The sequence below is a fragment of the Sarcophilus harrisii genome, chromosome 3 (assembly GCF_902635505.1).
Source record: "Sarcophilus harrisii chromosome 3, mSarHar1.11, whole genome shotgun sequence".
Classification (NCBI taxonomy): domain Eukaryota; kingdom Metazoa; phylum Chordata; class Mammalia; order Dasyuromorphia; family Dasyuridae; genus Sarcophilus; species Sarcophilus harrisii.
In genome coordinates this window covers 575,872,172-575,892,462 of record NC_045428.1, presented here as the reverse complement: position 1 = coordinate 575,892,462, position 20,291 = coordinate 575,872,172, and the positions used below count along the sequence as shown (strand labels likewise).

Sequence of the window (20,291 nt, the reverse complement as noted above, 5' to 3'; positions counted from 1 at the left end):
ACATTGAAAGATTGCAGGTCTTAAAACATTATACATCAAAGAGCAAAAGAACTGGGGTTGCAGCTGAAAATATACAGCAAAGTTAAACATAATCTTGAATGAAAAAAAATGGATATTCAATGAATTTCCAGAATTTCAGGATTTTGTTGTAAAAAAAATATTTTGAACTCAAGAAGAGAAAATTTGATATATAAGATTCAAGAGAAATGTAAAATAAACATTAAAGACTAATTACAAAGGACTCAATAAGGACAAACTATTTACTCTTTATATATGGAAAAAAAAAACCATGTGTCTAAGATTGTCATTGCTAATTAGGTAATTCAAAACAAAAATTGAGGTAGAGCTGACTATAATGTGATTCTAAAAAGCAAAACCACATAGAAAAAGGTAAAAAGTAATTATCTTATAAAAAGGAGGTGCAAGAGGAAGAACTGAAACAGAAGAATTAGATGGGCAAGGAGGACTGATAATTCTAGAACCTTATTCTCATTGGAAATGGGTTAAAGAGGATACTATCATCTATCTGTCTATCTGTCTATCTGTATCTAGAAGAATATAAAATTTATAAAATTCTAAATTTATAAAGAAATATGAGAGGAAATAGAGTAGGGGATATAAAAGGGCATGTAGATTAACAGAATGGGACAAAGGGGGAACAGCATATATGTGTTTGTGTGTGTGCGTGTGTGTGTATTTGGACGCTACAAAAGTTGTCTAAATTCTGACAGAAAAAAAAGGGCAAGAGGAAAGGATAAGGGAGGGATTCTTGGAGGGGGCAGGTAGGAAATAAATATATACAAACATAATATTGATCGAGAGTAGAATTTATTAAGTAAAAAAAGCAGGGATAGTAGTCATGTTTTCAGACAAAGTTAAAACTGAAATAAATTTAATCAAAAGAGAAAAAAAGGAAACTACACTATATGTCAGTTATATTCATCAATATTGTTTTAGACTATTTAAAATAACTAGTCAGTATAAGGTTGGAACATTGTTGTGGCGTAGAAAATGATGAGCTGGATTTAGAAAAATATGGAAAGGCAACCTTAAGAGAAACAGAGGACAAACCAGCACAGAATAATGTTAATAAATAAAAATGTATGTTTATGTGTATGGTTATAGATATCTCTGTATATGTGTGTGTATAAATATATCCAAGCTTAATTGTAGCCTTCTTGAGGGAGGGAAGGGAACAAAGGGGGAGGGGGAAGAATAAAATAAAAAATGCACATCACAGAACAAAAGGGCCCCAACAAGGAAGCAGAGAGAAGATGGATAGCTCTGAACATAATGTATAGTAATTATCATATAGGCTTTTTGAAATGGAAATTTATTGCTTTATATTTTGAATCTTCTCCTGTTTTGCTTTGCACGTGGCAATTTTTTCCCATGGTATATATGCTTTAAATTAATTAATTTTTTGTAAAAGAAAGCATGGGTGACTAATGCTGTTTTCAAAGATGGGAGTCAGTTCTATCTTCAATTTATCCAGCTGTTGGAAAATAATATTGCATTTGAAACATTGCTGATTTGAGATAATGCCCCCAGGCCATCCAGCTATACTTGGTTCATTATGTAAGAATGTGAACATATAAATTCCTCAAGACATCTGTATAAAGATTTTTTTTAAAGATAGTTTAGATTATGCTGCTAAAAAATTTTAAAGATAATGACAGTGTTTTAATTGGATCATCAGTGTAGCATTATCTTTAAATATGATATTCATTATTTTTAATTTTTTAATTTTAATTTTAAAATAAAATGCTTTAAAATATTTTAATGCTTTTTGCATCCAAATTAATAACTACTCTGTTATTTCATAATAAATTAATCAGAAATGTATTTTTCATATCCTTTGCTATTTTCTTTGATTAATAAAGATAGATTATTTTTAACAATTTTTGTTGTGTATTTCCATTGGACTGGAACAAATTACCATATTTTACATATAATTATAACTTTGAATGGTACTTCTTTATGGAATTCATTATTTGTACTAATCAGGACTTAGCTGTAAAATTACATTTTAAAAAAGGAAACAGGGAAAAACGTTGCTAATAATTTATGCACCAATGTGAAGCCTTTCAGATAATAATCATGGATCTTGTCCCACCCTTCCGCTTTTGGATTTATAGAAAAGTTACCCTTTCAATCACTTTTTCCCTTGGTATAACCATTCTGTTGCTCGTTATATTAATAGTAAGCTTTCTAACTCTCCTTTGATTCAATTGGCACTTGCATCGTATTAGATTTCTTGCAACCACATAAAAATTCCTCCTGCCATTTCCATATGTTTTGATCTTAACCATTTCCCAGACTCTGGCCAGAGAAAAACCAGTTTTGGTCAAATTCAATAAATTCAGTAGCAACTATGAATTAGCAGTCTTTGCTATTTCTCTGGAAATTAATGTCTGTTTGTTCCAGAAATATTTCTATAAGCACTTAGACATATAGTTAGCATTTAATAAATGCTTTTTCATTCATTAATTCCTTCCTTCATTTTTTAAAACTATTGGGTACTCTGAAAATATCCATAGCAGAGTTCTTCATTCTTGTAGTGTGTCCTAAACTCTTGTCTGATAAAGCTTCTGAACCCTATGTCAGAAAAATAGTTTTCAATGTATAAAACACAAAGGATTATAGAAAGAACCAATTATGTTGAAATAGTTATTATTATCTATATTTATACCTATATCTATCCATCTATCTACAACCCATTTCACTCATCTATCCATCCATCTATCAATCTATCTGAATCCCATCTCAGAAAAATGTTTTTAAATGTAGAAAATACAAAAGATTGGGGCAGCTAGCTGGTGACACTTCCTAGCTGTGTGACCTTAGGCAAGTCATTTAATCCCAATTGCCTCAGTGAAAGAAAGAAAGAAAGAAGAAGGAAGGAAGGAAAGAAGGAAGGGAGGGAGGGAAGGAAGGAGAGGAAGGAGAGATGGAGAGTTGGAGGGAGGAAAGAAGAGAGAAAGGAAGAGAGGAAGGAAGGGAGGAAGGAAGGAAAGAAAGAAAATACAAAGGATTACAGAAAGAATCCGTTATATTGAAATAGTTATATATATAATATATATATATATATATATGTATAACTATCCATCTATCCACAATCCATCCACCTATTTATCCATCTATCTGTCTGTCTGTGTATCTGTCTGCCTGTCTGTCTGTGTATTTGTCTGTCCAGTCGGTCTGTTTTTTAAAAACCATGTTCACAGACCTCGGGTTCCGAACCCTTGATCTACATCATCGCTCTTCATATTCCTCTTGGAATCAGGAATATTAATCACACCACAGCCACCTTAGGGTGATGGATGCTGGTTTTCATTGCTCTCACACGGGTTTTCCTTAGGATAGGATTTCATTTCTTTCCCAGTCCTTCTCATGCTCCCAGATTGTCGGTCAGGGCTGGCGTTGCTTAGGTGTTAATTGCTTTGAGTGCCTTCCCCCCGTGGGCTGTGCTTTCTGGATGTCAGTCTCTCCACAAGCCCACCGTCCCAGCTTTCTCCTCAATCGCCTCCCCGTTGCTAGGGCTGCGGTGGCTGGGCTTTTGCCGGCTGGCCCCATCCCCAGCCAGGTTCAGTAGTTCCCCTGCTTTGCAGTTGCCCCTTTAAGGAACCGGGCCCAGACCTGCTGATGCTTCTGCAGAAGCTCCCCTGGGCCCAGAGGCAGGAGGACCGGAGCAGTGATGTCATCGGCAGCCTCCCCAGCCACAACGCAGGCTCCTTGAAGCCGGAGAGATGATGATGCTGCAGGAGGGACGGCAGCCAGAGCCCAGAGCCTGGGCCTAGGAAGCACAGCCTGGGATAAGGCAAGTCAGTCAAGCAGCTCTTGAGAAGGGATGCTGCCCCCTCTTTCATCACAGGTACCACCATTTCCTCCTGCAGCGACCACCTTCCCCCACCCCCACCCCAAGCTTCCCAGGACGCCAGGGGGAAGAAGGAGGATGTCTCCTCGCTAGGCCCCTGAACAGGAAGGAGCTGCCCACAAAGGGGGGGACTGGAGGTTTGGCAAGGGGAGATGCTAGTTCTTTGTTGGCTATTTCTAATGAATTTCATTGTCGGTAGAGAGATCTCCCGGCAGCCCTCTGCGAACACAGATATTCAGCTGGGAGAGACAAGGAGCCTTCTGGGGACCGTTATTAAATTTCTGGAGAAATTAAAGTCATGGAGGATGGAGAAATAGAGGAAGGAGCTGGGGAAGAGAAGCTCCTCCAATGGGGGAGAGAGGAGATTTCCCCCATCCCCTAGCCAGGTTAAGCTGCTTTTGAACCCAGTAACCTCAAGTTCACTCAAGCTTTGGTAGACAGGCAGGCAGACCTCCACCTCTCCCCGCTTTTGCCGGCGTCTCAGACTGACCTTAGTAAATGTGGTCCAGTTGTGGAGATTCCCTGAATGAAGAATAGTAAATCGGCTTCAATTTTGACTGGTGTTGGGGGTAGAGGGGGGTGTCCATCTGTGGTTTTTTGGAACATGTGGGTCTCCAAATTCAATATAACTTACTCCCGAGTAGAAAGAGCGCCTTTAAAATATTTGCGATTTCCATGGTGATCTTTGTCTTCCTGTGACCTCATTATTCAGCATTTATTGGGGAGGGAGAGAAAAAAAAAAGGTACAAAGTGAAGTGCAAGACAGAAGGCAAGCTGGAGACTCTCGGAATGAATGGATTGACATGTCTGGGTGACCTGGGGCAAGGGAAAGGGACGGTCCCAAAGGAGAACTAAATAACTGACCACAATCCCCACTGCTGGAAATCTTACCTCCAACTCTCTTTAGGGACCAGAGCTGGAAGGGAAGGATTTCTTAGAAGAAGGAACTTTTGAATGAAGTTTGGCCAGAGGAGAAGGAGGAGATTTAGGGAGAAATAACCCCGTGATGGGTGTCATATGGGAGTATTTGAGGAGACGACGGGGGAGGAAATGGAGAGATGGAAATAAAATTTCCTTTCAGGGCAATTTTAAGCCTTAAAAAAAAAAAAGACACAAGTATGACCCACTTCCATTAATATGGTTTGAGATGCTGGCTTCCTCCAATAAATCTTAAGGCATTTCTTAAGCTCAGTGATTTCTTTATACTAAGAAAGGGTTCACCCCAAAGTGTCTGAGCTCTTGGAGGCCAGAGGCTCAGTGTGTTTCCTGTTGATTATGGAAAGGGCTGTGCAATAATATTATTTCTAGGCTTTTTTATAGGTTTCCTCATTCATCCCTCCCCCCAAACCCTGTGAGGTCAGTGTTATTAGTAACGTCACTTTCCAGAGAAGGAAGGTGAGACTTAGAAAGTTGAAATCATCTGACCAGAATCAAATTGCTAAGATGAGGCAGCATTTGAACTCAGATCTTCCTGTTATCAATTTCTGGTCTCTATACAATACCTGAGCATCCTCTGGTAACTTAATGAAGGCAATTTGAAATAGGAGATAAAGGTTAATTTCTGATTTAAATGAATCCGAAGAATCCTGCTTGGGTTTTAAAAAAAAATCAGCGTAATCTAGTTCTAATCTGATTAAATTTTTGATGGATTTCTACCCCTATTCCCAACCACTATTATATTCAAATATGAAAAACTGTAGGGTTTTTTTTTCTAAGTAAATTTTCTCGGGTATAATTTTGGTCTAGTGAGGATGTTTTATTAGGATCGTAGGGCATTATAGTCACTCTATCATAATAGGGCCGGTAAATGGCACAATGGTTAGAGCCATGGATCCAGAATCAAGAACATCTGGATTTGAATCCATTCTCAGACATGTACATGAACAAGTATCTTAACCTTGTATTCTTCACCTGCAAAATGGGAATAATAATAATAATAATAATAATAGCACTCATCTCCTAGAGTGGTTGTGAGGATCAAGTGAGATAAAAATTATCAAGTCCTATAAATGTTAGTTATTATTTATCCCCAAGTAAGAAAAGTAACCCAATAATAATAACTCTATTTTATCATAGGATCCTAGAATGAGAGCTGGAAGGTTACAATTCCAACTCCCTTCACTTTACAGATAAGGAAACTGAGGCCCAGGGAGGTCTGGAATGAGAAGAGAGATAGTCTGGTTCCAAGGTCAGTTTCCCTTTTTTAACTTGGGTTCCACCTAAATTCTTATCTGTTAATGTAAGGATTTGGTCTCTGGGTATAAGTCTAGTGAGCTTCTAAAAAAGTGTAGCACAGAATATCACAGAATCTAATGACCATGACATTGAAATAATAATAATGATAATAACTAGTATTTGTATGTGATCTCATTTGACCCTCACAACAGCCCTGAGAGGGAGGCACTATTATTATCCCCATTCTATAGATGGGAAAACTGAGGCAGACAGGGGTGAAGTGACTTGGCTAGGGTCACACAGCTAGTAGATGTCTGAGGTAGGATTTGAATGTCTCCTCTTTAGTCCAGAAATTGTTTTCAGAGATTAAATGATTCTGACAATAAAGATATTCCGTCACAGTGAAGCTTACTTCAAAAGTTTATACTTAGTTTTGGAAGAAAGATGAAAATAGATATTCTATTAGGCTGGGAGTTCTTGAGAACAGTGATAACTGAGTTTTTGTTTTGATTTTTTTTTAATGTCTTTCTTTGTATCCCTAGAACTTAGCACTGTGCCTGGAACATAATAGGTGCTTAATAAATGCTGGTTGACTGACTGATTAACTGACTGGAATAATTCACAATTATTCCCTTAAAGAAAGACAGCACTGGGCATAATGGAGAGAGACCTGGCCTTGGATCCAGTAAGATGTAAATTCAGGTTGTGCTCGGAGCCCACATCACCTCTGAAAAACTGGGTAGATCACTTAGTCTCTCATTGCATGTCCAGTAGAGAACAACTCAGTTCTGGATTAGAGAACATAGGTTCACGGCCTCATTCTGTCTCTTCATAATTCTATGATATTACATAACAGCCTCAGTTTCCCCATCCAAGAAGTAAAAAAGTTAGACTTTCATTTCTGACGTCCATTTTAGTTCTGCCTCAATGATCCCATCATCCTGTAATCTCTATGTAACTTAGAACAAATCTTCCCATCTCTCCTGGTCTCAGCTGAGTCATACGTGAAATGAGGGGGTTCAATTGAGCCCTTCCAATTCTTTTATAAAACCATGAGGCTGTAAGTTACAGCCAGGCTGGAGACCTGTAAAGGCAGAGAAGCTTTCCACACTGGGAATGCCCTATGCCAATGGAATCATTACTCCAGACTTCAAAAAATGTTTTTTTTTAAAGGTCAGTAAGCAATTAACTCTCCTGGATTCTCTTTGTAACTTCAGGCCTCCTCCTCAGGAAGGACTACAAAGGAAAATTCTAAAATTGCTTAGATGCTGAACAGTTTTCTCTAAAGGGATAGGATAGCAAATTTCAAGCATGCTGCTCAGGTGGGTTAATGACTGGTAGATACAAAGCTTAGGTCAGAGTGGGATTTGCAATCAGGACCTCCTTTCAGGATTCGAATCCAGGATAATAATAGACGGCATTTTGTAGCATTTTATGGTTTGCAAAGTGTTTTGCACATACTTTCTCATTTGACCTGTCCCTCTTCCTGAGGTCTAACTGTGCTATTTGTTTTTTGATCAGGTCTCAGTCACACTTCTGAAGTCCTTTGTAAGCACTTTGCAGTGAAAATATTGATTAAAGAGACAAGAGCCTGACACAGAATGTCAGTGTGATTGATCCCCTTAGCAAGTTTTTCTTCCTTTCCCCAGGTTTCATGGTGTCTAAGAAACAGAGCACCAGGGAGCACCATCTCACCTATGATAGCAATCCTTCCATAGTGTTGCAAGCATGGGTATTCTGGGAAATGTTTACCCAGCAGTTTTTTGGGGGGCAGGGAGAATTATATATAAGATATGCATCATTGACATTTTATCCGTCACTTCCTTAAGTTTAGACAATTGACCAAATAATAAATCAAACCCTGATTGGTAGCATTTGATGATTTCAGAGGTATAAATGTTCAAAATGAAATTTTAACAATTGGTACACCAGCGGCTGTAAGTAGGTTTTCAAGCAAGGAGTCAGACTAGACAATAAATCCATAAATGAATAAATGCTTAAAATTCTTGGATTCCACATTAATTGTTTTTTTCACCACATATTCCTCCATTTTAGGAGGTCAGGAGGTTTAGCATAGTAGATTTTAAATTTATTATGACCCCATGAAATGCATGCTCTCCAACGTGGCATGCCCAACTTCCAGCACGCTATCATTACTCTTTTTTAGCTGATGAATGGGTAGGATGCTTGGGTCCTCCTTCACCTGCATCCCCGAGAAGTTCTAGGAAAAAGGTGAGGGCCCTGAGTTTTGGAAAAAGGCCTAGGTTCTCACCTAGACATGCCTGATTGGTTTCACATCTGTGATGTCACAGTCAGTGAAGCCCTGGGGATTGGTCGGTGATTATACAGGTATAGGGTTTAGAAGTTTCCAGGCGTAGAAGATTCCAGAAAGGGGCAGGAGGAAGGGGAGATTAGGCAGGAGAAGGAGTGTGTCTATAGCAGAGAGTGCCTGCCGCCAACAAGCCTTATGGATTTCAGAGAGGCCCAGAGAATCAGAGAGGTTGTTTTGGACTATCCCACGCAATTTTTTTTCCTACTAGAATCATCAGGAAATGTTGCTCAAGGATCATTGGGGGTAAGTTCAACCTGTGGACCTCTTCCTCAGCCCCTTCATTATACCCTTGCCCATTACTTTATTCTACAATGTCGGTTTTTACCCCCTCCACACTACTTTATTCTACAATGTCTCTCTCTCTCTCTCTCTCTCTCTTTATATATATATATATATATATATATATATATATATATATATATATATGTATGTATGTATATTGACTCAGTATGATTGATGTAATCTTACAACAAGATATTCACTCGGTGGAATTGATGAGCTAAGGGTCCCCTAGTGGTATAATGGTTGGCTCATACTCAGCGTGATAATTGACGTAATTGTAATCGAGTATTTAAGTCAGACCGAAATCAGAGACTGAAATGTGCAGCCTGCCGACTGGCTGACTGGAAGAGACGAGAGACTGTAGACTAGTTGACTGACGGAGACTGCTGATGCAGACTGGGAGACCGAAGGAGACAGGGCAGCCCCCATGAGGGTCTTTGTCTTCGAGTCTGTCCCCTAGTCTCTGAGTCCGAGAGCTTGAGCTCCAGCTCCAGTCCTCTATCTTCTCTATCTCCCAGTCTGTCTCCCCTCCCAGATCTCTTCACTCTTATATATATACTCTATTATAAGTACATCATCATAGGTATCAATCTTGTAGAATAGGTATCAACTTGTAGAACTATACTAATATATGTAAATTAGAGAATCATTATCTCAACTTCACTGAGTTAACACCTTGTTGTAAGATTACTTGTTTCAAGTACACTTGGCCCTCTACATATGAGAGGCAATTAAGTGACTTCTCCAGGGTCACACAGCTAATAAGTGTTAAGTGTCTGAGGCTGGATTTGAACGCAAATCCTCCTGAATCTAAAGTTAGTGCTGTATGTACTCCACCATCTAGCTGCTCCAATGTTACCATGCTGTTACAGAATTTCTAGTTTCCCTTCCTGAGTTGGGAATACACAACTAACAATCATGGTGATGTCAGATATGAAATTAAGATATCAAAATGACCAATGAACTTGGAATGACAGACTTTAAGGTTGAATATTGGCTCTGCCATTGTAATCATGAACAAATGATGCTCTTCTCTAGGTTTCTGCTTCCATAAAATGAAAGGGCTAAGCTAATAATCTCTAAACTGATCCCTGGAGCTTTGATTCCTTGCAAATAATTTAAGCATCAAAAACTTTTGAGATTTTTATGACTGAATTTATTACTAATCAAACAGGGTTCTCATCATGACATAAATGATTCAAGAAGTATGTTGTTAGTTTGAAGAACTCCTAGTGTAAGAATCCCATCAATCCAGGTCATGATCCATCTGTGATTTAATAAATAAGTCTCTAGACAGGGGTCTTCAAACTACGGCCAGATGCAGCAGCTGAGGACGTTTATCCCCCTCACCCAGGGCTATGAAGTTTCTTTATTTAAAGGCCCACAAAGCAAAGGTTATGTTTTTACTATAGTCTGGCCCTCCAACAGTCTGAGGGACAGTGAACTGGCCCCTATTTAAAAACTTTGATGACCCCTACTAGCACATAGTAGGCATAATAAATGCTGATTGATTAGTAACAGACTCACAATAATAAAATAATCCCTGTGCCAAGCTATCTCTTGGTGAAGTACATGTAGTGGGAAGGAAGAATACTTGGCTAGATCCAATCTTCTTAAATTGGGGTTCACATCTTGTAACTGAATGTGAGGGTTGTAAAATTATGTTTTCTTTGAATACTTATTTTAGATACCTCTATATCTGGGATCACATAAAAATTTTTCCGATGAAAAGGGATCACAAGTGGAAAAAGTTTAAGAAGCCTTGGGCTAGATCGTCTCATAGATCCTTGTAACTTGCCAGTTTTAGATAGATTCAACATCATAATTCACTTATTAAATTTTTTCTTTTTCTCAGTTGTCTTCTGCATTCATTTTCTATAGAACCATCAGAGGAAAAAAAATTAATAGATGAAGTGGATTATAAATCAATGCAGAGTAGTAGATTGAAGTGCTCACCTTGAATGCAGGAGCATCTGCTTCAGTCCTCCCTCTGATCTTCACTAGCTATAGGAAAATCATTTGGATCCCCTGGGCCTCAGTTTCCTCATGTGTAAACTAGAAGGCTTGACCAAATTAGCCAGGGGCTTTGCTTCCTCTAGGTTCTATTTCTCCCTTCAACACTAAAAAATGCTCTCTGAAGCTAACCGCATAAAATCTCTGAGGACTCTTGTCTTCTGACAGTTTTGCTCATGGGCAGTGTTGATGAGAGAAGGATGACAAGGACCCGATTCATCATGTCGTTGTCATCCTGGAATTGCACAGAACCTCAGAGCAGAAAGGGACTTTGGCCCAGTCAGGTACAGGTTTAACTAAAAGAATCCCCCTCCCCAACAACAACCAGGCTCTGCTCAGACCACCTTCCCTCCTATGTGCCGCCCAGGTGGCTCAAGGCCATGCTTCCCCTCCCAGATAATCTGTGATTCGACCTCTCTGCCTGACATCAACAAACAGTAGTTTTTTAGTTGAAAAGAATGAATGAAACACCACAGGTAAATTCTGGAAATTATTCAGACAAGTTACATTTAAAGGTGAAAACATAAGTTCCTGCTGACATGAGAATTTTCTTACCAATCAATCCATAAAGAAGTATTAGGTATCTACAGGATGTTGGCCACTGTTCTAGACTGGGGATACACAAACCCAAGTGAAACAAGAAAAGAGGTACCACACTGACAGATAAGTGAATGCAGGATAAATAGGCAGCAATGGGAGGTGACGTCATAACTGGGAGCATCAGGAAAGACTTTTTGTAGGAGGCAGAGGTGAGGATGAGAAGATTCCAGGCATAAGGAGACATCAAGGACAAATAAATGAACTTTGGGGGGCAGAATGCTGTGTTTAGAAAGTGATCCTCCAGCAGCCAGAGCTCCCCAACCCTGAAATTTCCTTGGATGTACTTTGCATATATTTAGGATTAAGAGTTGGAAGGGACCTCTAAGACTGTCTGGTTTTACCTCCTTCATTCTATAGACGTGGATGCTGGGGGCCTGCGAGGGGAAGTTTCTTGCCCAGCATCACACAGGCTGGGTCACAAGTGGATGTACCTGAATAGAATGTGAATTCCTGGAGGGCAGAGAAGATTTCCCCTTTGTCTTTGTCTCTTCCACACCTAGCACAGTGACTGGCACCCAAAGGGCATTTAACAAATACTTATGGACATATTGACAAATGGACAAATGTATAGATGAATGGAGGCAGGGAGAAATAGATGAATGGATGGAAGGAGGCAAAGAGGAATAGATGGATGGATGGATGGATGGATGGATAGATGGATAGATGGATGGACTGAGGCAAGGAGGAACAGATGGATGGATAGATGGATGGGTGGATGGATGAATGGAGGCAAAGAGGAATAGATAGATGAATGGATGGATGAAAGGAGACAGGGAAGAATGGATACTTGGATGGATAATGACAGGGAGAAAAGGATGGATGGATGGAGGCAAGGAGGAATGGATGGATGGATGGATGGATGAATGGATGGATAGATACAATACACACATCTGACTTTTCTTTCCTACAGGAACGTCCACTGATCTTCCTTTCCTAGGATGATCCCTCCTACAACTGGGACCCCTCCTCCAAGTGAGGTTCTCTTCCCTACACTGACTTCTCAGGAATTCTGGAGGTCACAGGTTTCGGGATACTCAGGAACTGTGACTCGACACATCAGCCATCGGGCCAACAACTTTAAGAGACACCCCAAGAGGAGGAAACATATCCGTCCCTCTCCACCCCCACCTCCGAATACACCCTGTCCTATAGACCTGATTGACTTTGGGGATCTGCACCCCCAGAGGTCCTTCCGGGAGCTGCTATTCAATGGCTGCATCCTTTTTGGAATTGAGTTCAGTTATGCCATGGAGACAGCGTACGTGACCCCCGTACTGCTCCAGATGGGACTCCCCGATGAGCTCTACAGCATGGTCTGGTTCATCAGTCCAATTCTAGGTAACCATTAATTTCAAATATTCTTCTGTTATCTTCGGTCTTATACAATAATGACAATAATTAACATATTTATGTAGCATTTTAAAGATTGCAAAGCTCTTTGTGTATATTAATCAATAACCATTTATTAAATATCTACCATGTGGCAGCGTGTGATAAGCATTGGGGATACAAAAAGAGGCAAAAGATATTCCCTGTCCTCAAGGAGATTACAATCTAATGAGAGAGACAACATGGAAACAAATTTTATATATATATATATATGTATGTATGTATACATAGGCAAACAGAAAATAATTAATAGGGGAAAGGTCCTAGAATTAAGGGGGATTGAGGAAGGTTTCTTGTAAAAGACGAGATTGTTGCTGTAACTTGAAGGGAAGTTGGAGGTCAGCGGAGGAGGGGGAGAGCTGGAGAGAACAGAAGGTGACAGATAAGACTGTTCTTGTTCATGAAGTAGCCAAGAGGCTGGGATTAAAGAGTGTGTGTTGGAGAGGAAAATAAAGGAAGACTGGAAAGGAAGGAGGAATCCAGGTTGTAAAGGGCTTTAAATGCCAAACAAAGCATTTTGTATTTGCTGAGGTTGTGAGTAGAGGTGTGACCTGAGCTTTAGGGAAATCTGTTTAGTGACTGAATGGAGGATATATTGGAGTGGGTTCAAACTGGGGATGGCAAAGCCACCAGCAGCTACTGCAGTAGTATGGGTGTGAAGTGATAAGGGTCTGCATCAGGAAGGAGTCCAGTTCAGAGGTGAGAAGGGGAAGTATTTGAGAGATTCTGCAAAGGTAGAATTAGCAGACTTTGGCCACAGTTTGTGTGTGTATGTGTGTGTGTGTGTGTGTGTGTATAAAAAAGAGACAGGGACAGAGACAGACATACAGACACTGAAAGACAAAAAGAGACACAGAAAAAGAGAAGAGGAGAGAAAGAGAGAGAGAGAGACAGACAGAGAAACAGAGACACACACAGAGAGAAATACACACAGAGAGAGAAGAGACAAAGACAGATTCAGACACAGACAAAGAGAGACATAGAGACTCAGAGAGAGAGAAAAACACATAGAGAGGGGTCCAGGATGACAACCTTGCTTGTGAGCCTAAGGGACTGGGAGGATGATGTCACCCACTTTGATCTTGATGACAGCTCAGTAAAACAGGTGCTGTTATAATTTGTCTATTACAAAAGAGTCAACTGTACTTGAGATAAATTAAGTGACTTATTCTGGACCGCACAGTAAATGTCTGAGATAGAATTTGCCTCAGGTCTTCCTGATTCCAAATTCGGTGCTCTACCCACTGGACCTTCCCAATTAGCTGCCCTCATAGTTAACACTGCATTGTATATATGGGGTCAGAGATAAATGAAATTTTCTAAATGAATCTGTATTTATGTAGAGGGAGCTATGCCATTACTGACGAGAGAGTAGGAAAAATACCAGCCCTGGATACAGGGCACTTGGGTTCAAATCTCAGTTGTGCTCCTAATCACCTTGAGGACCTTGAGCAAGTCCGTTCCTTGCTTTGGGTCTCAGTTTCCTCATCTGTAAAATGAGCAAGTTGGACCAACTAATCTTTAAAATTCTTCCAAGTTTACTAGAGAAGGAAATGGCCAACCACTGCAGTATCTCTGCCAAGAAAACCCCAAATAGAATCAGGAAGAGTTTGGACAAAAAATTGGAGGAAATTATAGGGCTGTAAAAAAAGTGATTGAACTATTAAAAGAAAAAAGAAAAAAAAAGAGGGTCACTGACAGAAATGACTCAACAAAACCAAACTAAGTCGAAGATGGCTAGCTCCAGTTAACCTGGTGATCCTATTCTCAAAGATGAAGGGAGAAGAGTCATCTTAGGGGTCATTGGTCAAGCCATGTTGATTTGACTCAGGCAGCAAAGTGGTACAATGAATAGAATGCTGGACTGGGGTAGTGAGGAAGACATGAGTTCAACTCCTGCCTCAAACATTTACTGTGACCCCAGGCAAGTCACTTTCTCAGCCTCAGTTTCCTCACCTGTAAAATGGAGATTCAAAATAACACTATCTTCCAGGGTTTTTGGGAGGATGAAATAAGATTATATTCTTGAAGCATTTTCCAAACCTTAAAGTACTATATAAGTTCCAATTATTATTATTAACTCATCTTTGAGTTCAAATCTGGCTTCAGATGCTTACTAGCTGTGTGATCCTGGGCAAGTCACTTCACCCTGTTTGCCTTAGTTTCCTCATCTGTAAAATGAGTTGGAGAAGGAAATGACAGAAAATTCTAGTCTCTTTACCAAGACAATCCCAAATGAAATCCCAAGGAGTTGGACATAACTGGAAAATGAATGAACAGCAACAATAGAAATATTTAGACGTGGCAACAGATTCAAATAGAGATGACGTCTAGATGTGGGCTGGTGGTCTTCTAGGGAACTTTGAAAGAGGCATTGGGGGAAATCCAAGTTCTATTTTGAGCTTGTTGAGTTTGAGGTGTCCATAGGACATCCAAAATGTCTAAATAGAGGCGTAAGACTGGCGGTCAGGAGAGAGGAGGGCTAGATAAATGGCTGAGAATCATCAACATAAAAAGTTCTTTCTGTTTAAATTCCTCTGAGCTCTGATGTCACAGAACAAGGTCTGGGAGTTCTGTTGAAGATGTAAGATCATTCAATTTTGGGAAGAAAAGGGCCTGATATATTAACTAGTCTTATGGATGACAGCAGAAGCCTCATCATAGGTCTCATAGCAGGAAATAGATCTGCGTCCTGAGAAAAAGGAAAGCAGCAAGAAAAAGCAGTAAAAGGCATCGTAAAGAACATTAGCTTTGAAATCACAGGCTCTGTTTTCAAATCTTGGCTGCTATTTTACTATCTACAGATGGCTGAGTTTAAGTTTCTCCTTTCTCTTAGTTGGTTAAAATGGTCTCTTGCAGCTCTATGTTTTAAGGCCCTTTTCAGCTTTCAATTTGTATTGTTTTGAATTAAGTTTTGTTTTTTCCACACTAGACCAGACAACTGCAATAGGTTTTTTTAAAGTAATTTAAAATTCAGAGCTTAACAAATACCCACTAAAATGTATATCTTCACATACAAAGTAAAGTAGGAAAAGAAGTTTGTACGTAAAACTATAAATTTCTATTAGGTATAGCTTGCTATTCTTTTATATAATAAATTTAATACAGTTTTATAACAAATGATTATATTGCATATGATCTTATATTATTATATAATTACATATATTATATATATAATATATAATTATATATTATATAATTATAATATTAATATTGCATAATATATATCATAGAATAGATTATATACAATTTGTGAAGACCATGTATTTTAAAATCAGCCGGAGTCAGGAATTCAGGTTAGGGGAAAATCATCAATCTTTATTCTCAGTGAAGAAAGATCAGAGGTGGAAGAGAATGGGCAATAGCAATGTGTGCAGCTGAGTCAAGAAGCTAGCTAGACCAACAGCCACACCACTAGCAGCTACGAGCATAGAGCCCAGGCCAATCTCTCCCAGCTTCTCTTCCTGTCTCTCTGCCTCCACCCACCAAAATCATCATTTCCTATATAACACATCAGGACTTGCACAGAGAGTGGGTGGGGGCCATTCTTTATCCAAGCATGTATATTAATAGAGTATAGTCCAATTACTATTTAGTCTCACGTGCTTGGAACCTCAGTGCATCAACTCAAGTCTCAGCCCATTACAACAATTAAATCATAATACATTAGAAATATATCACAACATATATATTATGACAATTATTTAATATATAGCTTCTACAATTATATTATATAATATATGATTAACATGATTATATATTATATAATTTATATAATTGTATATGAAGATACAGTTTACATAATAAATTCAATATAGGATTATGTAATCAATAATAAATTTGACATGTCACTTTCAAAGTTGTCCTGCTTGTCTGTGTTCCTTTTCCTTCTATTTTCTTCTATGCTTTAACAAAAAGGAATTAAAGAATTCTTCAATGACTCTCTTTTCTTTCTTTTTTCTTTTTTTATGGCTCAATCACTTTTTAATAGCCCTGTCATTTCCCTCTTTGCTCGAATTGAAAAGAAAATTAATAAATATACATTCAATTAAAAAAAAAAGTCAAGGAAAACAAATCCCCATATCCACTATCCAATTCAATCCATAACTACCTACTCCAAGGCTTTTCCTGATTCTACTCCACCCCCTTCTCACCTCTTTATTCATGTTTTTTCTACTAACTGATAATCCAGGTTTTCCTTTCATCCAGTCTTTCAAAATAATAAAACTAATTAGCATAGATAGCATTAAGGTTTGCAAAGCATTTTACAAATATTAACTCATTTTATTCTTACTTCAATCCTGGGAGACAGGTATTAGTGTTATCATCTTCAAGTTAATTGGCTTTTCTAGGGTCACATAGCTAGGAATTATCTGAGACAGGTCTTCCTAATTCAAGATCCAGTGTCCCACTCCTTGAACCATCTGGCTGCCTCAGAGTCACATGGCACTTCTAAACACAACTCAGGTGTGACCTAGTACATCAAGACCTTTCCTAATTCTATTTCACCCCTATCCCATCTCCTACAATTAGTATTATTTCCTCCTTAAAATTACTTTGTGTTTAGTTTACTTATATCTTTGTATGAATTTTTTCTCCAGGAAAATGTTTTAGGGCAGGTCCTAAAAGGTTTTATGTCTCTCTGTCTCTCATTCTCTGTTTGTCTTTCTCCATCTGTGTCTCTTTTTGTAACGTTCTTTGTCTGTTTCTGTGTCTGTCTCCTTTTTCTCTTGTCTCTCTTTCCCTCTGTCTCTGTTTCTCTGACTCTGTCTCTCTTTGTAACTCTGTCTCACCTTCCTCCTCCCCTCCCTTCCTCTTCCCTCCCCCCTTTCTTTCTGTCTCTGTCTCTCTGTCTTTGTCTGTCTGTGTGTCTCTCTCTGTCTTTCTATCTCTCTCTGTCTCTGTATCTCTGACTCTCTCTTTATCTGTCTCTTTCTCCCCATTCCCCCACCCCTCCCCATATCTAGCTCTCTTCTCACTAGTTCTTTTGGATTGCCAGATGTGAACATGGTTGATAATTGTGGCCACCTTTTTGTTGTAGGTTTCCTATTGCAGCCTTTGTTGGGTGCTTGGAGTGACAGATGTACTTCAAGATTTGGAAGGAGGCGGCCTTTCATCCTGGTGCTGGCTATAGGTTTGTGATTTTGCTATTTTAAACACTGCCCTCTTCCCCACCCCCAAGAAAAGCCCCTTTGATTTCAGAAGAGCCCAACCTGGTGACTAAAGCATCTGAACAGAGACTCTGCACCTGCCTCACTCAGGGTATTTGACTTTTGTGTCTTCACTTTTAGACACTTTCCTGGGCTGAGACGTGAATTATGTGGAAGGGTTAATCCTTGCCCCGTGAATATAACTTGGGTTGGGCCACCTGTCTGACTAAAGGACAGGAAAGGATTTTCCATCACTTGGCTCTTAGGGTCTCCCACCACAGCTGGCAGGCCCATTTCTTACATGAGGGGACATTCTAAGTCACATCACAGTTCTAAATGGCTGCACCTGGCATCTCCCAAGGGCATATTGCTGGCCCAACAACAGTCTGGGTTTTGGGTTATAGTGCAAAATGGCCTGTTTGTGGCATCTCCTTGACTCACTAGGGTCTTTTCTTCCCTCTCCCATCCTAGGTGCACTCCTGGGGCTTTCGCTTTTACTGAATGGGAGAGACATTGGCCTAGCTCTGGCAGACACTGTCAGTAATCATAAATGGGGCATTATTCTGACTATATGTGGAGTGGTGCTCATGGATTTCAGTGCTGACTCAGCAGACAATCCGAGCCATGCTTACATGATGGATGTATGCAGTCCCGTGGATCAAGACAGAGGACTCAACATCCATGCCCTCTTAGCAGGTACTGTATTGCTTTCAAAAGGCCAAAATGGCCTTGCTCAACATGGCACCATGGTCCTTACACAATGAATTTCATTTCATTGAATTAACTTCCTATATAACAAAAACTTCCTGACCCTTAAAACTACTTTAAACTTGAATAAGGTAAGAGGTAATGGGATCCCTCCTCACTGCAGGGGAAAGGTAGGGTCTTTAAGCCAAGGTTGGATGGTCATTTGTTTGAGGAATTATAGAGAACGGGCACCCAAAACAAAGAGTGTCCATTGGACTAGCTGGCCTCTGATATTCTATGATTATGCCCAAAGTTGGGGATGAAAAAGCATTTCTTTGTAGACTGGTGGAGATGAATGGTGATTTGCACCAATGGAATGAGCTACCTCACAGATTAGAAAAGAGATTAATCCAAGTGGAAAAACAAAGTTCTTGTAGCACTTGGGTTCTACTGAACGCCCCAGAAGAGTGAGATTATTTACACATTCATGGGTCGTGGGATCATAGACTTAAATTTGAAAGATGGCTAAGAAGACATTAAATACAACTCTCTCACCTTACTGATGAGGCAACTCAAAGTAGTTAATTGATTTGCCCAAGGTCAAAGAGGATTTCATTTCAATATTCTGATTCTAGCATTCTTTCTTCAGTCAAGGAAAAGAATTAGCAACATGGCTTATTTTGATGTCTATACACTTTTAATGGCAGTACAACCTAGTGGATAGAACCTCAAAGTTAGGAAAATCTGGGCTCTGGAAGATCCTGAGGAAGCCCCTCAACTTGACTCAATGTCTCCAGACAACTTTCTCAATCTGAAAGTCACAAAACAGGTGCTGATCTGCTTAGGGGCAGGAAGTTTCCTCGAAGGGAGGAAATGCTAATGAAATAAAAGTTCTGGACCAGAAAAAGAATGTTCTAATGAGACAGAGCAGATGCTTAGAAGGCTCACTTTGCATTCAGGAACATCTGGATTTAAGATCTGCCTCTGATCGTGCAGGATCCGAGGGAGTTTCAACATTGCCAGTTTCTGATATTGACAAAATCATAGATTTGGACCAAAAGAAAAATATTTTTAAGATGAAGGATATTAGAAATGAAACAAGCACAAATAAAAGAGTTATTCTGTACAAAATAAATACAAGGTAATTTAGGGAAAAGGAAGGCCCTAATCAATGGGTGAGTGCAGGAAGATGCTGCTTGAATCAAGATTTGAAAGAAATTTGGGATTTCCAGAGAGACACAGCAAGAGTAGAAACCAGGGGAGGAAGATTTTATCTAGGGAAGCTTTATCACAGGAACGGTGAGTGGAATGTTCTTGCTCTTTCTAGAAGAAATGACAGTGCTGATTTGATTATTGCTTTTAAGCAAGAGATGAAAAGAGAGCAAGGAGGTGTCTTCCCATGGCAGAATGGAGGATGGCATGTCCCAAGATGTCCTGGATGGATGAATGGTTATGAAGCATGGTCTGGGGCAAGTTGTTTATAGTCTTTTAGGTGATTTTGCATTCACTCAGCCTGAGGGGAGATCTGAGCTGAACAGATTAACTCACCCAAGGAAAAGAGTCATGGTCTCTGGACCATTTGGTAGGACATGCTATGTAGGAGAGCAGAGGTAGTGAAAAGATAGCATGATGTCCAAAAATATCCAGGTTGGATGGATGCTTATAGTTAAGATGGATATTAAGGGCTAACACCAAAAATATTTGATCACAGAATTTTAGGTTGGAAAGGATTCAAGAGCCCATTTAGTCTAACTCTTAGCTGAAGAATTTATTCTGCTACATGCCT

At 39.5% G+C, this 20,291-nt stretch overlaps 1 protein-coding gene across 4 annotated transcripts in view; it reads left to right on the top strand.

Annotated features, from left to right (window-relative positions):
• The first annotated feature begins 3,698 nt into the window (after positions 1–3,698).
• SLC45A1 (solute carrier family 45 member 1) overlaps positions 3,699–20,291 on the top strand; it is a 38,826-nt gene continuing 22,233 nt past the window's right edge. For 2 of the 4 annotated variants that reach the window (XM_003765513.3, XM_031962933.1), the window contains exons 1-4: positions 8,166–8,627; positions 12,190–12,617; positions 17,710–17,802; positions 18,290–18,514. In XM_003765513.3, the coding sequence (XP_003765561.1) occupies positions 12,218–12,617; positions 17,710–17,802; positions 18,290–18,514 (718 nt within the window). In that variant the 5' untranslated portion in view covers positions 8,166–8,627; positions 12,190–12,217. Of the gene's footprint in view, positions 3,875–8,161; positions 8,628–12,189; positions 12,618–17,709; positions 17,803–18,289; positions 18,515–20,291 lie in introns of those variants that run through there. The other 2 variants (XM_031962932.1, XR_004233391.1) reach the window with 2 other exon arrangements.